This window comes from Harpia harpyja, unplaced genomic scaffold (genome assembly GCF_026419915.1).
Source record: "Harpia harpyja isolate bHarHar1 unplaced genomic scaffold, bHarHar1 primary haplotype scaffold_328, whole genome shotgun sequence".
Classification (NCBI taxonomy): Eukaryota; Metazoa; Chordata; class Aves; order Accipitriformes; family Accipitridae; genus Harpia; species Harpia harpyja.
The window spans coordinates 27,574-46,697 of NW_026293276.1; the positions used below are offsets into that span (position 1 = coordinate 27,574).

At 70.0% G+C, this 19,124-nt stretch overlaps 4 protein-coding genes across 4 annotated transcripts; 1 reads left to right on the forward strand and 3 right to left on the reverse strand.

The window, feature by feature from the left end:
- Positions 1-46: 46 nt before the first annotated feature.
- On the reverse strand, positions 47-4,245 carry SLC25A11 (solute carrier family 25 member 11). Its single transcript, XM_052779611.1, has 8 exons — positions 4,122-4,245; positions 3,434-3,586; positions 2,344-2,550; positions 2,146-2,236; positions 1,811-1,901; positions 1,627-1,726; positions 1,480-1,531; positions 47-1,359 (listed from the first exon to the last, which is right to left on the reverse strand). The coding sequence occupies exons 1-8, from the start codon at positions 4,196-4,198 to the stop codon at positions 1,204-1,206; spliced, it is 927 nt and encodes a 308-aa protein (XP_052635571.1). The 5' UTR covers positions 4,199-4,245; the 3' UTR covers positions 47-1,203.
- A 3,308-nt stretch (positions 4,246-7,553) lies between these two features.
- Positions 7,554-9,833, reverse strand: PFN1 (profilin 1). Its single transcript, XM_052779599.1, has 3 exons — positions 9,566-9,833; positions 8,232-8,424; positions 7,554-7,823 (listed from the first exon to the last, which is right to left on the reverse strand). Exons 1-3 carry the CDS (start codon positions 9,695-9,697, stop codon positions 7,726-7,728), a joined length of 423 nt encoding a protein of 140 aa, XP_052635559.1. The 5' UTR covers positions 9,698-9,833; the 3' UTR covers positions 7,554-7,725.
- Positions 9,834-10,970: 1,137 nt separating this feature from the next.
- Positions 10,971-16,020, forward strand: ENO3 (enolase 3). The gene is given in 12 exon segments (XM_052779608.1): positions 10,971-11,046; positions 11,342-11,428; positions 11,640-11,733; positions 12,204-12,264; positions 12,349-12,418; positions 12,517-12,650; positions 13,328-13,550; positions 14,001-14,198; positions 14,528-14,733; positions 15,222-15,329; positions 15,431-15,489; positions 15,799-16,020. Coding segments are annotated over 11 exon segments (1,308 nt in total). The 5' UTR covers positions 10,971-11,046; positions 11,342-11,343; the 3' UTR covers positions 15,869-16,020.
- Positions 16,021-16,158: 138 nt separating this feature from the next.
- SPAG7 (sperm associated antigen 7) lies at positions 16,159-18,839 on the reverse strand. Its single transcript, XM_052779612.1, is given in 9 exon segments — positions 16,159-16,179; positions 16,223-16,356; positions 16,500-16,578; positions 16,580-16,657; positions 16,976-17,065; positions 17,402-17,486; positions 17,832-17,920; positions 18,009-18,076; positions 18,689-18,839. Coding segments are annotated over 9 exon segments (735 nt in total). The 5' UTR covers positions 18,780-18,839.
- Positions 18,840-19,124: the final 285 nt, after the last annotated feature.

Genomic DNA, 19,124 nt, shown 5'->3' on the forward strand with positions numbered 1-19,124 from the left:
CCACCGTGGGTCAGCCCCCACTTCACTGCTCTCGTTCCAGGCCGTCTCTGTAGATTTTCCTTTAATTATTTGATAACAAGGAGTCATTAACGAAGCACTTGATGGGCCCTGGGGACCGTGGGACGCCCCATGGCGGGGGGGGGGGGGGGGGGGGGGGAGGAGAACCCGCTGTGGGGCAGAAGTTGGGGGGAGGGGGGGCTCCTGCCCCACAGCGTGACCTTGACATTCACTGTCAATAAAGCCCCGAACCCCAAAACAACCCCTCGGCTGCACTGGACCCCGGGCTGGTGGTTGGGGGGGGGGTTGGGGGGGGGCTAGTGTCCCCCAAAGTGTGGGGCAGAACAGGGGAGGGGGCACCACGGGGTTCTTAACCTCAGGTATTGGGGGGGTGATATGGGGCTGCCCCATAACAGGTACTGCTCCCTGCACCCCCCCCAGACCCCCAAGTTGGGGGACCCAGGCGTCTGGCCCCACGGGAGATGGGGGGGTGGGCATCAGCCTGGTGCTTTTTGGGGGCCCCCCCCCAGTATTTGGGGCCCACCCCATAGAGGCTCCGGAGCCGACACCAACAGCTTCTTTACTGACCTATAGGGATGGGGCGGGCGACACACAGCCCCCCGTGGCAGGGGGGCGCACCCCATAGTCACCCACCCCACAGCTGCCCTATGGGGACACGGGGGTCTGCCCCACAGCCCCTATAGGGACAGACAGACACCCCATAAACCCTCACGGGGACACCCTATAGCCCCCATAGGGGACCCAAGGCTGCCCCACGGCCCCCCATAGCCCCCATAGGGACAGAAAGACACCCCACAGTGCCCCACAGGGATGTGGGGCCACCCCATAGCCCCCCCTGAGGGACATGAGGACACCCCACAGCCCCCTGTGGGGCCACAGACACGTCCCATAGCCCACCCCCCCAGCCATGGGGCCACTCTACAACCCCTATAGGGACTCGGGGCGGCCCCACAGCCCCCTGTGGGGACCCAGGGCCACCCCACAGCCCCCCCCATGGGGCCAGAGAGTCACCCCACAGCGTCGTCCCCCCCCAGGGACCCCTCCAACCCCCAGAGAGACACGGGGGACTCGAGAACACCCCCCACAGCCCCTATAGGGACAGCGAGACACTCTATAACCCCCATAGGGCTGCCCTATAGGGCTATGGGGCTGCCCCATAGCCCCCCCCCTCGGGTTGGGGCAGGGTCAGGCGCTGAGGAAGAGCCTCTTGTACCACTTGTTCATCTGCTCGAGGAAGATGAAGGTGAGGACGGTGTGGGGGCCCAGCCGGGCGTAGTAGGGGGTAAAACCCTTCCAGAGGCTGAAGAACCCCTCGTACCGCACCACCTTCACCAGCACGTCCTGGGGGGGGGGTGTCAGGCTCAGAGGGGGTCGGGGGGGCCCCCCAAAACACTGGGGGACCTGCCCACCCGCCCCTCAAAGAGGGGACACCCCCCCCTCCGAAAGCCGCCGCTCACTCACCAGCCCGTTGCGGTATTCGGGTTTCCCATCGATCGTCCGCATGTTCTGGATGCTGTCGGGGAAATTTGGGCATGAGATTTTGGGGTGTGTCCCCTCCCCAGAATTAATTAAAGGTGTGGGGGTGTGTGTTTCCCCTTAATTACCCACCGGGTCTTAACGATGTCGACGGGCATGGAGGCGGCAGTGGTGACCAGCCCGCTGATCATGCTGGCGCAGAAGTGGCAGAGGATATCGTCGCGGAAATACCCTGGGTGGGTGGGGGGAGAACCCCAAAAATAAGTGGGGGGGGTCACAGATTTTGGGGGACCCCCCCGCGTACCCCAAGCCTCACCGGAGTCGAGGAGGAACTGCTTGGATTGGGAGTAGGAGGCGAGCTGGGCGGCGTTGACCACCACGGCCCGCGCCATGGTGGGGATGCAGCCCTGGCGGGGGGGGGGGGGGGGGGCACAGTGAGGAAGGGGGGGTTTAGGGTACCCCCCCTGCACCCCCATATCCCCCCCTGCACCCCCACATCCCCCTGGGCACCCCCTCGAGCGTGGCAACCCCCTCCTCCCCCTCCGTGCGGTCCTGGGAGGGGGGAATAGGGTAAGGGGGGGGGGTGTCAGAGAGAGGGGGGGGGCTATAAGGGGAGGGGGGGATTTTGGGGTACCCCCGGCACCGCCATACCCTCCAGAGCGTGGCGACCCCCTCCTCCCTCGCCATCCGCACCAGCGCGTCGAAGACGTTGCGGTAACCGCGCCGCTCGGCGGGGGGCAACCTGCAAACCGGGGCCGAGTTTGAGGTGAAAAAGGCGGATTTCGGGGGGGGAAACAGGAACGAGACACGGACGGACACTCCAAATTTTGGGGGGGGGGGGGGGGTCACCTGCCGTCGGCCGTCATGCGGATGAGGGCGACCTCGGCGGGCGTGCCGACGAAGGCCCCGGCGGCGCCGGCGGTCATGCCGATGGCGGCTTTGGCCAGGAAGGGAGGGGGGGTCCCGTCGGCCCCCCCCAGGCGCTCCAGCAGGACGCTGTAGATCCCCAGGCGGGTGGTGGTGTAGGTGGCCTGGCGCAGCAGCCCCGCCGACAGCCTGGGGGGGGGACCGGGGGGGGGGCACCCCAAAAGTGGCCTCGGGACCCCAGCACGGGCCTCGGCATCCTCCAAAAGCCCTACGGCACCTCGGAGATGCGCCCCCCCCCCCCCCGAAAAACTGGCTCCAGGAACCCCGAATTCAGAGCCAGGACCCCCCCGGACCCCGACATCATCCTCAGGACCCCCCCAAACTCTCACACCAGCCCCAGGAGCCCCCAACCCCCCCCCCCCCATCATTCCCAGCACCCCAACACCAGCCCCAGGCCCCCCCTCACGGCCCCCAACATCTCCAGGACCCCCCCAAACCCCCACATCATCTCCAGGGCCCCCAAAACCATCTCTAGGACCCCCCCCCACTGTCCTTACACCCCCCCACTGGCCCCAGGATCCCATCACCCCCTGCAGGACGCCCCCAAATCCCCACATCATCTCCAAGACCCCCAAAACCCACCTCACACCCTCTATGTTGTCCCCAGGACCGCCCCCAAAATCTCCAGGACCCCCCCCACCCTCCTCACCCCCCCCAGGCCGTCCCCAGGGCCCCCCAACATCCTCAGGACCCCCAAAACCATCCCCGCACCCTTGGGTCACCCTGGGTGACCCCGGAGGGGGTTGGGGGGGTCCTGGGTCACTCTGGGTGACCCCAAGAGGTGCTGGGGGGGGGTTGGGGGGGCCGGGGTGGCCCCAGGAGGGTCCTGGGTGACCCTGGGGGGGTCCAGGGGGTTTGGGGGGGGGGGCGGGGGGTGGACACGACCCTGGACAGGGTTGGGTGACCCCAGGAGGGTCCTGGGTGACGCTGAGCGGTTCGGGGGGGGGGGTTCCAGGGCGACCCGCGGGAGGTTTAGCGGGGGGGCCCGGGGGTGTCCCGGGGGGGCCGTTACCCGGTGTAGATGCCGCGCAGCCCCTCGCGGCGCAGGATGGAGGTGAGGGCGTGCAGGCTGGTGGGGTACTCGCGCCCCTTGGCCCCCTCCCCGCTCAGCTGCATCCGGTTCTTCACCAGGTCCAGGGGCTGCACGAAGACGGTGGCCCCCATCCTGGGGGGGGGGTGTCAGCTGGGGGGGGGGGGCCCAAAATCCACCTGGCAACACCCCCCCGGGGAGCCTGGAGGGGGGTAGGGGGGCCCGAAGGGGTTTGGGGGGGCTGAGGGGGGATGTAGAGAGGCTAAAGGGGTTTTGGGGGGCACTGGGGGGGCGTTTGGGGGGGGCATGGAGGGGGCTTGGAGGGGCCTGAAGGGGTTTTGGGGGAGCCGAAGGGGTTTGGGGGGGCTGAAGGGGGATTTAGAGGGGCTAAAGGGGTTTTGGGGGGCACTGGGGGGGCATTTGGGGAGGCTGAAGGGTTTGCGGGGGCCATGGAGGGGGCCGGGGGGGGTTTGGAGAGGTGGGGGGGGGATTTGCGGGGGGGGGGGCTGAAGGGGTTGGGGGGGCATAGGGGGTCGGGGCTTCGGGGGGGGGCTGAGGAAGGCTCAGGGGGGTTGGGGGGACCCGGGGGGGTCTGAAGGGTCCCGGGGGGGTCCCGGTTTTAGGTTTTTTTCGGGGGGGGTTGTCCCGCTCCGGGGGGGGGGGCTCTCACCCGGCCAGGCCGCCGAAGAGAAACTTGACCGACTTCGGGGAGGTCTTGGGCCTCTCGGCCGCCGGTGTCGCCGCCATCGCGGCCGGGACCCGGTACCGGGGCGGGGGGGGGGGGGGGGGTCCGGAGCCGGCGGCGCCCCAAGGTGACTCGGGGAGGGGGGAAGGTGTGCGCATGCGCGACGCGGCTGCGCGGGGCTGGCGGGAGGCGTGGCCGCGCAAAGGAGGGGGAGCGGTCTCGCTTGGGGGCGGGGCGTCGTCTCGCTGGGGGCGTGGCCCCGCGTTGAGGGTGGGGTGTCGTCTGAGGGGGGGGTGCGGACTAGCCGGGGGGCGTGGCTGAGCGCGGAGGGAGGCGTGGCCTGAGCCGGGGGGCGTGGGCTAAGAGGGGGGCGTAGCCCCGCGCTAAAGGCGTAGCTTGGGTCCAATAGGGAGGTGCCGGGGGCGCGGCCCCGCGCCGAGGGAGGCGTGGTTTGCTTCGGAGGCGTGGCCTAAGGGAAGGGGGGCGTGGCCCGCTGAGGGCATCTCCCCGCCCTCCCGCCTCTCATTGGCTAGAGGCGTTTAGGCGGGAAGGATGCTTGGCGGGGATTGGTTAGGGCGTGGGCGGGCTTTAGGGAGGTCTTGCCCTTCTCTCGCGAGAGTCTACCGGGCGCCGCCATCTTGCGAGGCAGCCGGTTCTGAGAGGAGGCGACGACGACGGCGGCGGCGGGAGGGGACGAGGCCCCGGCCCGGCCGGAGGGTCCCGGTCCCGGTCCCGCGATGCCGCCGGGTGCCGGAGCCGCCGCTGGTGCTCAGCGCCGTTGTGCTGCCTGCCCAGGCCCATATCCGAGCGGTGAGCGCTGGAGGGGGGGGGGGGGGATATTGGGGGAGGCTGGGAGGTACTGGGAGGCATGCAGGGGTGTCCTGGGGATACTGGGAGCACTGGGAGGTAGTGGGAGGCACCGTGGGTGTACTGGGAAGCGCTGGGAGGCACTGTGGTTATACTGAGAGGTACTGGGGAGCACTGGGAAGTACTTTGGGGTGCATCAGTCGGCACTGGGATCACTGGGATCCCCCCAAGTACCAGTGACTGGTCCCGACTGGGAATTACTGGGCAGGTACTGGACCCCAACACCTCCCTGGAGTTTGCCGACCTCCCGGCTCTTTTCGGGGCCCCCCCTTCCCCCCTAGGGGCTGCTGGTAGGTACCCCCCCCCCCGCAAACACCACCCCCCCCCATATTGGGGTGCCCCCCCGGATACCGGGGTCCCCTCCAGCCCCTCCCCTGGTTTTTGGGGGTCTTGCGGGGGGGGTGGGGGGGGTGTCTCTAAAATGGGGCGTGTGTCCCCCGCCCCACCCTGAGGTGCTGGGGGGGGTGACAAGGGGGGAGTGGGGGGTGACGGGGTGTCACCGTCCCGCAGGTGACAAGGTGACGCAGCGCCTGGCGCCCATGGGTGATGCGCGTGGCACTGCGGGCGGTGGGGTGACGCCGTGCCATGGGTGACACTGATACCGTGATGGGGTGCCACGAGCGATGGGGTGACTGGGTGACACTGTGACACCATGACCGGGTGACACGGTGACAGGGTGCCACAGGTGATGGGGTGCCACGGGTGAGAGGGTGACGCGGCGACATTATGACCTGGTGACCGGGTGACACTGTGACACCGTGCCGCAGGTGATGGTGCCACGGCTCAGTGGCTGCCCGGACCCTCGGCCGTGCTCTGACGGGAGCAGCTGCGGAACGTTCCCTACGGGAAAGTACGTTCTGCCCCACGGTCACCCCACGGCTGTCCCATAGCCACCCCATGGCCGCCCCACAGCTGCCCCGTGGCACAGCCGTGCCGCTCCCATACAGACCGGCCAGCCCCACGGCCGCCCCCGCTGCCCTCCAACCTGCCCCACTGCTTCCCTACAGCCACCCCCCGTGGCTGCCCCACAGCTGCCCCACAGCCCTCCAACGTGCCCCAGCAGCCCCGTGCCACCCCCACACCTACCACCACCACCCTCTAACCTGCCCCACTGGCCATGGCTGCCCCATAGCTGCCCTATAGCAGCCCCACTACTGCCCCACATCACGCCCGTATGGTTCAACCAGCCTCACCGCCGCCCCCAGCCCTCGAGCCTGGCCCCCCCCAACCACAGCTGCCCTATAACTGCCCCACACAGCTCAACCAGCCCCACAGCTGGCCTGTAGCTGCCCCACAGCACCAGCTCCCCCATCCCCTGCCCCACTTACACCCCACAGCGACCCACATGGGGGGGGGGGGGGCAGTTAGGGGGCCCGAACACCTGGGTCCCCCCCATACCTGGATGGGGGAGGGGGGGGTGGGCTCCTTCCACCCCACAGCTTCCGCCCCACGGCCTAACGGCCGCCGCAACCCGGACACCGGGGTTCCCGCCGTGGGGCGCGTCTGGGCCCCTCCCCTCCCCCCCCGCGTGGGACCCAGGCGTCCGGCCCCCCCCCGAATGAGTCAGCGCGGGGGGGGGGACGGGGGGGGGGGGAGGAAGCGCCGGAGCCGCCGTCGCTGCCCTTATAAGGCCTCGACGGCGCCGGAGCCGCTTCCGCCCCGCCCGGACGCCCGGGTCCCTGCCCCACATCTCCAGCCCCACATCCCCCCTTTCTGCCCCACAACGTGCCCGGAGACCGGGGGCTCTGCCCCATGTCGTCACCCGGGTGCTGGGGGCTCTGCCCCACATCGTGGCCTGCCCCCACATCACCCCTCACCCCACCAGGACAGCTGGGTCCCCTGCCCCACATCACACACATGCACACCCCCCCCCCCCCCCCTCCCCAAACGCCTGGGTCCCTGCCCCACATCCTTCCGTGACCCACCCCAACATCTTGGTTCCCTGCCCCACATCTCCCCACATCCTGCCTACGTGCCTGGGTCCCTGCCCCACATCACCCCCTGTGCCCCACAACCCACCCAGACACGCACATCCCTGCCCCACGTTTCCCCCACACACACACACCCCCCATCTCACACCTGGGTTCCCAGCCAGGGCGTGTCTGCGTGTCCTGCCCTGTGCCCACAGTGAGACCCCCCCCCCCGCAGGTCTGCCCCAGCCCCCCAGGTTCCCCTCTGCCCGCCTTTTAGGTCCCCCCCCCTTCTTTCCACCCCCGTAGCGTACCACAGCGCAGCGGACCCCCGGCTGACCCACACTGCCACAGCTGCAGCCTGTGGGGATGCCTCCCCCCCCCCCCCGACTGAACGTGCCCCCCAATAAAGGCCCTGCCCCCCAAGTTCGGCTCCTGTGGGGTTTGGGGGGGGGGGGGGATGACGTGGCTTCGCTCCTGCCCCATAGCGGACTCTGACCCCCGGGGTGTGGCGCAGCACCCTTGGACCCGGGTGACCGGGACGCTCCCCCCACCCACAAACACACACAGCGGGTGGAGCCCGGCCCCACGCGTCTGCGGCCCGGCCCCCACGGCCCGGCCCCACGCATTCACAGCCATATCCCCACGAGGCGTCTTTTATTGCTGCCGGCAGCGGGGTGCGGGGGGGGGGGTGGTGGGGGCAAGGGGGCTGGGGGAGGAGGGGGTCCTGGAAATCCTGCTGGTCCCTGGGGGGTCCCGGTGGTCCCTGGAGGGTCCCGGTGGTCCCGGGGGGGGGTCCCGGGGGGGTCCCCTCAGTACTGGGAGCGCCGCAGGTGATTGGCCATCTCGTAGCATTTCTTGTTGACGCAGCCGCCGTGGACGCCCTCCTTCCCCATCACCAGCACTATCGCTGCGGGGGGGGAGGGGGGGTCAGCGGGGGGTGACCCCCCCCCCCTTACACACCGGGAGAGGGGGGGAGGGTCAGCACCCGGGGGTGGGGGGGGTGGCGTTCCCTGTCCCCAAGACGGGGAGGGGGGGGAGATGGGGGGCACTTTGGGGGGGGGGAGGGGTGGCAGGAAGTGGGTCAGGGGTGATGGGGTGTGACCCGAGGGTGATGGGGGGGGGGCAGTGCTGGGGATGGGGGCTGGGATACGGGGGGCTGAGGGGGGGTTGGGTGTGCCGGGGGGGGGGCTTGCGGGGGGGGAGAGCGGTGCCAGAGGGGGGCTGTGCAGGGTGCCGGGGGGGGTGCGGCGTGCGGTGCCGGGGGGGTGCCGAGGAGGGATGTGGGGTGCCGGGGGGGTGCCGGGGGGGCGCTCACTCTTGTTGGTGATGGTGGCGGTGATGTTGAAGGTGGGGGCCCCGGCGGCGCTCTTGGTGCGCAGGTCCATGCTGTGCTCGCCCTCCACCAGCAGCGAGTCGCGGATGACGGAGCAGCGCAGCCCCCCCAGCGTCAGGCCGTTCACCAGCAGCGGCCCCCGCTCCTTCCCCACCAGCGCGCTCACCTCCGCCGCCTGGGGGGGGCGAGGGAGGTCAGGGGGCCGCCGCCGCACCCCCCCCCCCCACCCCCCCCCCCCCCCCCCCCAGCCCGCGACCCCCCGCGGGGGACCCAGGCGTCCCCGGGACCCCGGTGCTCGGGCTGACGCCCCCCAGGAGGGACCCCGGTGTTCGGGACCCCCCGTGTTCGAAGGACCCGGGCATCCGGGGCGTGACCCCCCCCCCCCCCCGTAAGGCACCCAGGTGTGCAGGCTGCGACCTCCCCCCCACTAAGGGACCCAGGCGTTTGGGGACCCCCCCCACCCCCCAAAAGGCGCCCAGACAATCGGGGTGTGACTCCCCCCCCCCCCATAACGGCCATTCGGGAGACCTTCCCCCCCCCAACTTCCCGCCCCCCCCCATTTCCGCGGGGGGACCCACACATCCGGGGACGGGGGGGGAGGGGAGGGGGTGCGCCGCGCCGCCCCTCCCCCACAGGAAGCCCCGGCCGCCCCTCCCCACGGGGAAGTGGCCACATTCCGCGCATTTTTTTTTAAAGGCCCCCCCCCCTTTTTTTTTCTTTTCAGGAGACCCCATTAAATGGGAGGGGGGGGTCGTGGAACCACGTGGGGCAGCGAGCTTGGAACTCCTGGGTCCCCTCCCCGAAATTCAGCGGGGGGGGGAAGGGGGGCAACGGGGGGGCCAGCCGGGCGCCTGAGTTGTCCCCCCCCCCCGAACCCCTGGGGCCCCCCCCCCCCCAAAAATTTATTGGGGGGGAGCAGCCAGATGCCTCAGCCCCCCCGCCTTGTCCTGGGCGTCCCCCCCGCCTGAGTCCCCCCAAAATCCATGGGGGGGGCGGGGAAGGGGGGGTTCCGGACCCCGGGGTGCCCCCCCCGACCCTGAGTGCCCCCCCCGGCTCTCTCAAGTGGGGGGGGGAGGGGGGGGCCGGGCCACGCTGGCAGCCTCCGCGTTTTTCTGCCTTTTTTGTCCCTCCTCGGTGCCCGTCGCGGGGGGGGGGGGGGGGCGGCAGGGGGGTGGGGGGGTCGGGTCAGGCCCCGCCCCCTCCCCCTCCCCTCCGAGAGAAACGGGCGGGAAACGCCTTCCCTTCCCTTTCCCCCCCTTCCCCTTCCCCTTCCCCTCCCCTCCCCTCTGTCCCTGTCGCGATTCCGCCCTTCCTACCGTGATATTAGCGAAGGTCTTGCCGGGGGCGGCCGCCCAGACGGCGGGGGTATCGCGATAGCCGACGATAGCGGCGTCTTGGCAGGTCCCGTCCGCCAGCAGCGTCTCCACGTACGGCGCCCACCCGCTCATGGCGGCGGCGGGAAAGGGAGGGAGGGGGCGGAGCCTCGGCCAGGGAGGGGGGGTGGGCGGGGCCTCGCGCCGCGGCAGGAGGGGGCGGGGCCTCTGCTGGAAGGGCTCTTGCGCCTGCGCGGTGCGGCCGGCAGCCCAGCGGCGGGACGGGCCCGGCGGCCGCGCGGCGCGGCGGCTTTCATAGGGGACGGGGGGGGGCGTGGTCCGGGAAGGGGCGGGGCCGCGCCGGGGAAGGGGGCGGGGCTTGACTGGGGCGACGCCCACCGGCGGACGGCGCGGGGGGCCGTCGCCTACAGCAATGGGGGGGTGACCCCCCCCTCGTTATCGTGACACCCCCCCCCCGTTATCGCGACTCCCCCGGTAGTGCGACCCCTCCCCCGTTATCGTGACACCCCCCCCCCCCGCCAAGTGCGGCTGTGCCCCCTCCCCTCCCCCCCCCCCCGTGCAATGGGACCCACGTGCACCCCCAGATTGGGGGAGGGGGGTTCAGAGTGGGTCTGGGGGGGTCACCGGGACCGGGTGCAAGGGAGGACATCCCTCCCCCCCCGGCCGTGCAATGCACCCCCCCTCCCCGTGCAAAGTCCTCGTGCAAGGAGCCCCCCCCGCGCAACGAGCCCCTTGTGCAATGCGACCCCCCCTCGTGCAATCACCCCCCCCCGTGTCGCGCGCTCTCCCGCGCCGGCGGGGCGGGACTTTCCGGGGGGGGGAGGGGGGGAGGGGGAGGGGCGGCGGTTTCACTTCCTGCCCCGCGGGGGGGGAGGGGCCCCGCGGGTCGTTCTTGGGGGGGGGGGGGCGGGGAAGGACCCGGTAGTTTTGGGGGGACGGACGGACACCCAGGAGTTGGGGAGGGGGGAACCCAGGCTGGGGGGGGCTGGGGGGGCACCCAGGAGCTCTGGGGGGGCCCCGGCGTCCGGGCCCCGCCCCCCCCCCCCCGGTGAGAACTTCCCCGGGAAGTGGTCAGAGCCGCTGCCCCTCCCCCCCCCGGCCCCACGGGGCCACAGGACCCATCCCCCCCCCGGCCCCGACCGACCCTGCAGGGACACAGCCCCCCCCATCCCCTGTGGGCTCCATGGGGTGACACCCCCCCCCCCCAAAAAGGGACCCAGGTGTCTGGGTGACACCCCCGTCCCCCAAAAAAGGGGACCCAGGTGTCCGGGTGACACCCCCATCCCCAAAAAAAGGGACCCAGGCATCGGGGGGGGGGCGGGGGGGGCCTCGTGTTACCGTGTCCTTTCCTCGAGACCTTTGGGGGGGCTAAAAATAGCCTCGGGGGGGCGGGGGATGGGTTACAAAATAGGCCCCCGGGGACCCCCTCGGGGGGACACGGCCCCAGGCAGAGCCAGCACCCAGTGAGCGAGACCCCGGACGGCTGGGGGGGGGGTCCCTGTGTCCCCCCCCCGGACACCTGGGGGTCCCTTGGGGGAGCGATGGAGGCGGGGGGGGTGTCTAGGGGAGGGGGGGGGCACCCCTGGAATGGGGGGGGTCTGGAGTCAGGTCAGGGTGACCCGGACCCCTGGGTGTCGTCCCCCCCGGACGCTTGGGTCCTTTGTGGAACATTGGGGGGGGGGGTCTGGGGTCAGGTCAGGGTGACCCAGACCCCTGGGTGTCGTCCCCCACCGATTGACCCCCCACCCCCCCCCACAGCCATGTCCATCCAGAAGATCGTGGCCAGGGAGATCCTGGATTCCCGGGGGAATCCCACGGTGGAGGTCGACCTTCACACCGCCAAGGGTGCGTAAGGGGGGGGGGCAACGGGGGGGGGGGACATCGGGGGACGGGGACCTCGGGGGACGTGGCGGGGCCGGGGGGATGTGGGTGGGGACGTGGGGGGGACCTTGGGGGTTGTGGTGGGATGGGGGGGTGTGTGGGGGGGTGTTGAGGACACGGAGGGGGACACAGGGACATGAAGGTGGGGGGGTGACGGTTCCCTGACCCCCCCCAGGACGGTTCCGGGCGGCCGTCCCCAGCGGTGCCTCCACCGGGATCCATGAGGCCCTGGAGCTCCGGGACGGTGACAAGAGCCGGTACCCTGGGCAAAGGTGGGGGACGGGGGTGGCAACGGGGGGGACGGACCTGGGGGGGTGGGTCTGGGCACGGCCAGGGCCCCCCCAACCCAACCAAAGACCCCAACGATGTCCCAAGAGCCCGCAGACCCCAACTGGGTCCCCCAAGATCCAATGACCCCCCCCCAGTGACTCCACAGGGTCCACCAAGACCCCCTGGGACCCAGCCGGGTCCCCAGTGACCCCCCCAAACGACCCAACCGCGTCCCCCAAGATCCCACGACCCCCCCAGTGACCCAACTGGGTCCCCCAAGACACAATGACCCCCCAAATGACCCAACTGGGTCTCTCAAGACCCAACTGGGCCCCCCCCAAGACCCAAGAACCCCCCCAACCCCCCCCCCAAGCCCCCTCCCACCCCACCCAATGCCCCTCCATTGCCGGGGGGGGTGTGTGACAGCCCCGGGGTCGGAGGTCGTGCCCCCTGACCCCCCCCGTCCCCCAGGTGTGCTGAAGGCCGTAGAGCACATCAACAAGACCATCGGCCCAGCTCTGCTTGAGAAGGTGCGTCTGGTCCTGGGGACGGTTGGGGGGGTGGTTGGGGGTCTGACCCCCAACCCCTGACCCACACCATCCTCCCCCCCCCAGAAAATCAGCGTGGTGGAGCAGGAGAAGATCGACAAGCTCATGATCGACATGGACGGCACCGAGAACAAATGTGAGCTCCTCTCCCCCTCCCCCACCCACGACCCTCCCCCCCCCGGATGGCCGGGTCCCCCTCGCCTCACACCCCACCACCTCTCTCCCCCCCCCCAGCCAAATTCGGGGCGAACGCCATCCTGGGGGTGTCGCTGGCCGTCTGCAAAGCCGGCGCGGCCGAGAAGGGCGTCCCGCTCTACCGGCACATCGCCGACCTTGCCGGCAACTCCGACCTCATCCTGCCCGTGCCGGTACCCGCCCGGATGCCTGGGTCCCCCCGTGGGGGTGGGGGGGTTGTGGGATTTGGGGGGGGCCAGGTGGGTTGCTGGCTTTTGGGGAACATTGTTGGGTTTTGGGGAGCCCGGTTGGGTTTGGGGGGGGTTATTGGGTCTTTCGGGAGGAGGGTGTTGCGGGTTCCACTAAGGTTTTGGGGGTGGTTTTGGGTTTTGGGGAGCATTGGTTGGGTTTGGGGGGGGTTATTGGGTCTTTGGGGGATCCCACTGAGGTTTTTTGGGGTGTCAGTTGGGTTTTGGGGACCTTGGTTGGGTTTGGGGGGGTGTTATGGAGTCTTTCGGGGGGGTTGGGGATTCCCACCAAGGTTTTTGGGGTGTTGTTGAGATTTGGGGAGCACGGTTGGGTTGGGGGGCGTTATTCGGTCTTTGGGGGGGTCTTTGGGGGATCCCACCATGGTTTTTGGTGGGTGTTGTTGGGTTTTGGGGGGTGTCAGTTGGGATTTGGGGAACGTGGTTGGGTCCTGGGAGGCATCGTTGGGTCTTTGAGGGGTTGTTGGGTCTTGGGCGGTTGACTCTTCGGGGGTTCATGGGGTCTTGGGGGTGTGACTGAGTGTTGGGAGGGTCGCTGGGTCCTGGGGAGGACCACGGGCGACGGGAGAACTCCCCGAACGCCCGGGTCCCTCATCGCCCGCCAGGCCTTCAACGTGATCAACGGCGGTTCCCACGCCGGCAACAAGTTGGCCATGCAGGAGTTCATGGTGCTGCCGGTGGGCGCCACCTCCTTCCGGGAGGCGATGCGCATCGGCGCCGAGGTCTACCACAGCCTCAAGGGCGTCATCAAGGCCAAGTACGGCAAAGACGCCACCAACGTGGGCGACGAGGGCGGCTTCGCCCCCAACATCTTGGAGAACAACGAAGGTAGCCGACGCCCGGGTCCTCACCCACCCATCCCCCCCCCTTGGGTCGGGGGCTCGGAGCTATTTATAGCCGCACACCTCTCCCCCTTCCCCCCTGGGGTTGGGTTTCGGGGTCAAATCCAGAATTAGTCACCGTGGCCGTAACCGGAGAAAGGCTACGGGGGCAGCGGGGGAGGGGCGGGAAAGGGCAGGAGCCCCGGATGCCTGGGTCCTCCGGGTGGGGGAGGGGGACGGGGGGGGCGGGGGTGCGCACCCGAACGCCCAGGTCCGCTTGGCCAACGGGAGGGTTGACGCGGGTCAACGTCGAGGTCTTCGTGGATGGGACATCTTGGGTTGGCCATCGTGGTCCCTGGGGGGGGGGGGGATGGGGTTGGGGGGATGGGTGACCCGGGCGCCTGGGGGTCCCTGCCCCCCCCCGCCCCACCCCTGATGCGGAGAGGGTGCCCCGTAGCGCTGGAGCTGTTGAAGGCGGCCATCGGCCAGGCCGGGTACCCCGACAAGGTGGTCATCGGGATGGACGTGGCGGCCTCCGAGTTCTGCCGCGAGGGACGCTACGATCTCGACTTCAAATCCCCCCCCGACCCCAAGCGCCTCATCACCGGCGAGCAGCTGGGGCAGCTCTACCAGAGCTTCATCAAGAACTACCCCGGTGAGGGGGGGCACTGGGGGGCACTGGGAGGGAAGGTGGGGGGGTCTCTGGTGGCTCGTATGGGGTTGTGCGTGGGGATAGGGGAGGGGAAATGGCCTCCAAACTGGGGCTGGGGGGCGCTGGGAGAGACTGGGAAGGACTGGGGGGACACTGGGAGGGTCTGGGGGGGGACCGAGAGGGACTGGGAAGGCAGGTGGCAGCTCTCCAGTGGCACGTATAGGGCTGCGCACGGGGCGGGGGGACAGCCGCAGGGCGGGAGCCGGCCCTATCCCGCAACCGGGAGGTGGCCGGTCCCTACTGGTCTATACTGGGAATCGCCGCTCCCGCAGTGGTGTCGATCGAGGACCCCTTCGACCAGGACGACTGGGAGGGGTGGCAGCGGTTCCTGGGGCAGGTGGACATCCAGGTGGTGGGGGACGACCTGACGGTCACCAACCCCCGGCGCATCCAGCGCGCGGCCGAGCTCCGCGCCTGCAACTGCCTCCTGCTGAAGGTCAACCAGATCGGCTCCGTCACCGAGTCCATCCAGGCGTGAGTCCTCGTGCACAGCGAAACCCTCGTGCAAAAAAACAGGAGCCCTTTCTGGAAAGCCCCTGCTGCCAGGCTCCTCGCGCGAAGGCCCGTGTGCTGGGCTCCACGTGAAAAGCCCCTCGTGCAAGATTTCCCTCGTGCAACACCCCTCGTGCAAAACCCTCATGTGAGGCCCTCACACACAGCCCCTCGTGCAAGGCCCCAGTGTGGAAGGCCCCTTTGCGTGAAGCTCTTGTGCAAGAGATCCCCTTGTGAAAAGCCCTTGTGCAATATTTCCCTTGGACGTGGTCCTTGTGCAAAACCCCTTGTGAAAAGCACTTGTGCAAAAACCCTTGTGCAAGGCCCTCATACAAAGCCCCTCCTGACAAGCCCTGGCGCAAAGCCCTCGTGCAAGAGATCCCTCGCGGGGGGGCTCCCTGCGCCCGACCCTTGTGCGAGCCCACCTCCCCCGTGTCCTCCCCCCCCCCCCGCCCCGATTTGTGCCCCCCCCAGGTGCAAGCTGCTCAGAGCCACGGCTGGGGGGTGATGGTGAGCCACCGCTCTGGCGAGACCGAGGACACCTTCATCGCCGACCTCGTCGTGGGGCTCTGCACCGGCCAGGTGGGTCCCCCGTCACTGTCCCCCCCATGCTCCCCCCCCATCACCGTCACCACCCCCTCCCCTCGTCACCCCCCCCCCCGACGTCCCCTCTGTCCCCCCAGATCAAGACGGGCGCCCCGTGTCGCTCCGAGCGCTTGGCCAAGTACAACCAGCTGATGAGGTGAGGGGTCCCCGAATGCCCGTGTCCCCCCCTCCATGTTCCCAGACATCCCTGGGTGTCCCCCCCCCATTTCCCCCCCTCCCCTGTGTCCCCCCAAGGGGATGTGGGGGGTCCCTGGGGTGGGTGGGGGGTCCCCAAGCCCGTCCCCAGCCCCTGGGGACTGTCCTTGTCCTCGTGTTTTGTCCCCCCACCTCCCCCCAGAACCCCACGTCCCCTCTGGGGCCCTCCCGGGGGCTGTCCCCAGCCCTGCCCCCCCCGGTCACCCCCACTGACCCCACATGCCCCCACTGACCCCGTGTCCCCCCCCAGGATCGAGGAGGCGCTGGGGGACAAGGCCAAATTCGCCGGGCGCAAGTTCAGGAACCCCAAGGCCAAGTAGGACGGGGACCGACGGGGGCTGCCGTGACCCCCCCCAGGGCCACCACATCCGCTCTGGGGGCCACCAAGTCCTCCCCAGGGGCCACCACATCTGCCCCGTGGGGGGGGCGCATGCAGAAATCCCCCCAATAAACACTCCGGAGCACAACAAGCCCCGACTCATTATTTTTTGGGGGGGGGGGGGGGGGGGGGGGCACGATGACAGGACCAGCGTATGGGGGTGTGTTTGTGTGTCCCCCCACATGACCCCCCCAGAACAGACACGGTGACACAGATGAGAGCTGAGGCGCTTTATGAGCCTCCCTCGTATGTCTGTGACCCCCCCTTCTGTTAAATAACCCCCCCCGGGGGGTGCAGCCCCCCCCCGCCCCTTATGCTGAGGTCCCCCAGCCCCCCCCTCGTCCTCCGCCTGCCGCAGCCGCTTCTTGGCCCGGATCTCGTTCATAGGCCTCCTCGATGGAGCGCGTGTCCGCTTGTTGGCCACCGGCACTGGGGGGACATGACACGGGGAGGGCAGGGTGAGGGGGGACCCCGGCGTCCAGGAGCACCCGGGACCCCCCCCAACCCCACCAGGTGGGGGTGTCCCCAGGGAAATCCTCCCCAAAAAAAGGGACCCAGGTGTGCGGGCTCACCACAGCCATAAGCCTTGTTGGCCTCCATGGTGCGGGCAGCGGCTTTGGCAGCGTCGGAGCCAATCAGGTGCCGGTATTTTGTCCTTGTAATCGTTGGGGGGGCCAGGAGGGGCGGGGCCGCGCTCAAGCTCCGCCTCCTCCTGCTGGGCCGCCAGCTCCTGGGGGCAGAGTGTCAGCAACAAGCCACACCCACAAACCACTCCAGCTCCACTCTCCTTCCACAAACCACGCCCCCTTTGCAGCAAGCCCCGCCCACTCCTAACCCCACCCCACCCTATGATAGCCCATGCTCAGGGCAACACCCGCTCAAGCCCCACCCACTGGGGACACACCCACACAAACCACACCCCTACCAACCCCCACCCCTGCCCATGTCAGCTCCCCCTCGAGTCCCACCCCAGCTGGGCCCCGCCCTGGCAGCCCCACCCTGGCCAAGCCCCGCCTCCCCAACCCCACCCCCATTAATCCCCACCTACCCGGAGGCGGCGCCGCTCCCCCGCCCGGGCGGGGTCCCACTCCTCCCCCCGCCGGTACGCCTCCAGCTCCTCGTCTGATGGCGCGAACTCCTGCGCAAGTGTCAGCCCCCGCCCGCACGCTGGCGTTCCCCCAGATCCCCTCCCCCACCCGCACCCCACCCCCGCTTGGGACAGAGGGGGCCCCTCCCCCTTCTGGCACACCCGAGGGCCCCTCCCCACCTCCCCCCCCGCCCCGAGTCCCCTCCCCATCACCCCCCCCAATGTCCCCCCATTTCCCAGCATCCCCTCCTTGTTCCCCGAGGTCCCCTCCCTGTTGCTCCCCCCTGTCCCCTCCCCACTGTCCCCTGTCCCCAACCCGTGTGTGTCCCCCTCCCCTGGGGTCCCCTGTCCCCCCCCCCCATGTGTCTCCTCATCACCGTCCCCCACCTTCTTGAAGACCATGACGTAGCGACTGTCCTCGTCATCCCCAAAGGAGAAGGATGTCAGCCCGGCCACCTCCGCCACGTCGTGCCTGGGGGGGGGGGATCAGTGTCATGGGACACACACACCCCCCACTGTCCCACAGGGGGGTCCCCGAGTGTTCCCAGGGGGGCCCTCACCGCCCTGTGAAGGTCCCCAACTGCCCCACGGTGGAGCTGCCACCCTGGGGAGCTCCTCTCCTGTCCTCCCAGTGTCCCCAACATCCCCAGCCAGTGTCCCCCGTGTCACCCCCAGTATCCCCAGTGCCCCCCAGTATTCCCAGTGCCCCCCCAGTGTCTGCAGTGCCTCCCCAGTGCCCCTAGTGCCCCCCCGAGTCTCCAGTGCCCCCTCCCAGTATCCCCAGTGCCCCCCCAGTGTCCCCAGTTCCCCCCCTCACAGAATGCTCCTCTCGATCTTGTTCATGGGCTGGAAGCGGCGCCGGGGCTCCCCGCTGGCCTGGATGAACTGGGACACCTCCTGCTCCATCTGGGGGGGACCCACTGTCAGAGGGGGACACCCAGGTGTCCGGGGGGGGACCAAGGGGTCTGGGGATGTGCCCCCATCTCCAACTCACCCTCTTCCTGAACTCGACCTTCTGTCGCTTCTCCTGCTCCTGCAGCTTCTTCACCCGAGCAGCTTGTTCTGGGGGGAGAGGGGGGGGTCAGGACCCCTGGGTCCCCCCTGCTGCCCCCCCTTGGGGTGGGGGGTGAGGCCAAGGGCCGGCGGGGGGGGGGGGCAGCTGCAACCCCGGGGCTTCTATCAAGACGTTTGGGGGCGGGGCCCGGGTAGATGGGGCGGGGCCAGCAGCACCTCTAGATACCCATAAAAAGGCTACGGGCGTGACCAGGGATCGGGGGCGGGGCCAACAGCACATCAGGGATCTCTCCCTAAAGAGCTGGGGGCGTGGCCGCGCATGTGTGGGCGTGACCAGCAGGAGCGCCGGCCGTCTCTCAGGACAGCGGGGGCGTGGTCAAGCAGTCTGGAGGCGTGGCCAGCAGCGCCCCAGGGTGTCCATCAAGGTAATCTGGGGGCGGAGCCCGCAGCGCCACAGCGCGCTCCCTGGCGGTGGGCGTGTCCACACCCCTAGGGGCGTGGTCAAGCGTGACGGGAGGGTCCTGGGGACAAGGGGCCGGGACGCGCCGCCGCCACCCCCCCCCCCCTCCGCGCCCGTTAGTTCCCGCCCCCTCCCCGGTCCCCCCCGGTGACCCCCCCGGTGCCCCCCCGGGTCCCCCCGCGCCCCCCGGCCCCGCTGACCCCTCGCCCGGCGCCGCGCCTCCCCGTCGGCGGCAGCGGGCGGCCGCTCCATGGAGCTGAGGATGGAACCGAGGAGATCCAGCTCCGCCATCTTGGGGGGAGCCGCCCGCGCGCCACGCCCCCGCGTCGCTGCGTCACCGCGCCGCGGGGGGAAGGCGTGGCCTGGCCGAAAGGGGCGGGGGCGCGGCTCATAGAACGGGGCCTTGCCTTAAAGGGGCGGGACCTGCCCTTAAAAGGGGCGCGCGTTCCACCCGGTGGTGACTCCCCTCTTAAAGGGGCAGGGCCGCGCCCCCCACGCGTGTCCGCCCCCCCGCCGCACACACACCTCGCTTTTTGAACTCCCGCTTCCTCTTTTTTAATGGAACTTTGTACAAAGGGCCCGCGCGAGGGGGGAGGAGGGGCATGCGGGGAGGAGGGCCGGGGGGAGGGTACAGGA

Excerpts from the sequence above, each read along its gene's own strand:
- SLC25A11 (XM_052779611.1), bottom strand. The coding sequence starts at position 4,198 with ATGGCGGCGACACCGGCGGCCGAGAGGCCCAAGACCTCCCCGAAGTCG. Across the intron at positions 1,902-2,145 it reads GGGTCGCCACGCTCTGGAGG|GGCTGCATCCCCACCATGGC; the intron begins GTATGGCGGTGC and ends CCCCCCCGCCAG. Across the intron at positions 1,532-1,626 it reads GTCGACATCGTTAAGACCCG|CATCCAGAACATGCGGACGA; the intron begins GTGGGTAATTAA and ends TTTCCCCGACAG.
- PFN1 (XM_052779599.1), bottom strand. The coding sequence starts at position 9,697 with ATGAGCGGGTGGGCGCCGTACGTGGAGACGCTGCTGGCGGACGGGACC. Across the intron at positions 8,425-9,565 it reads AGACCTTCGCTAATATCACG|GCGGCGGAGGTGAGCGCGCT; the intron begins GTAGGAAGGGCG and ends CGCCCCCCCCAG. Across the intron at positions 7,824-8,231 it reads CGCCACCATCACCAACAAGA|CGATAGTGCTGGTGATGGGG; the intron begins GTGAGCGCCCCC and ends CCCCCCCCGCAG.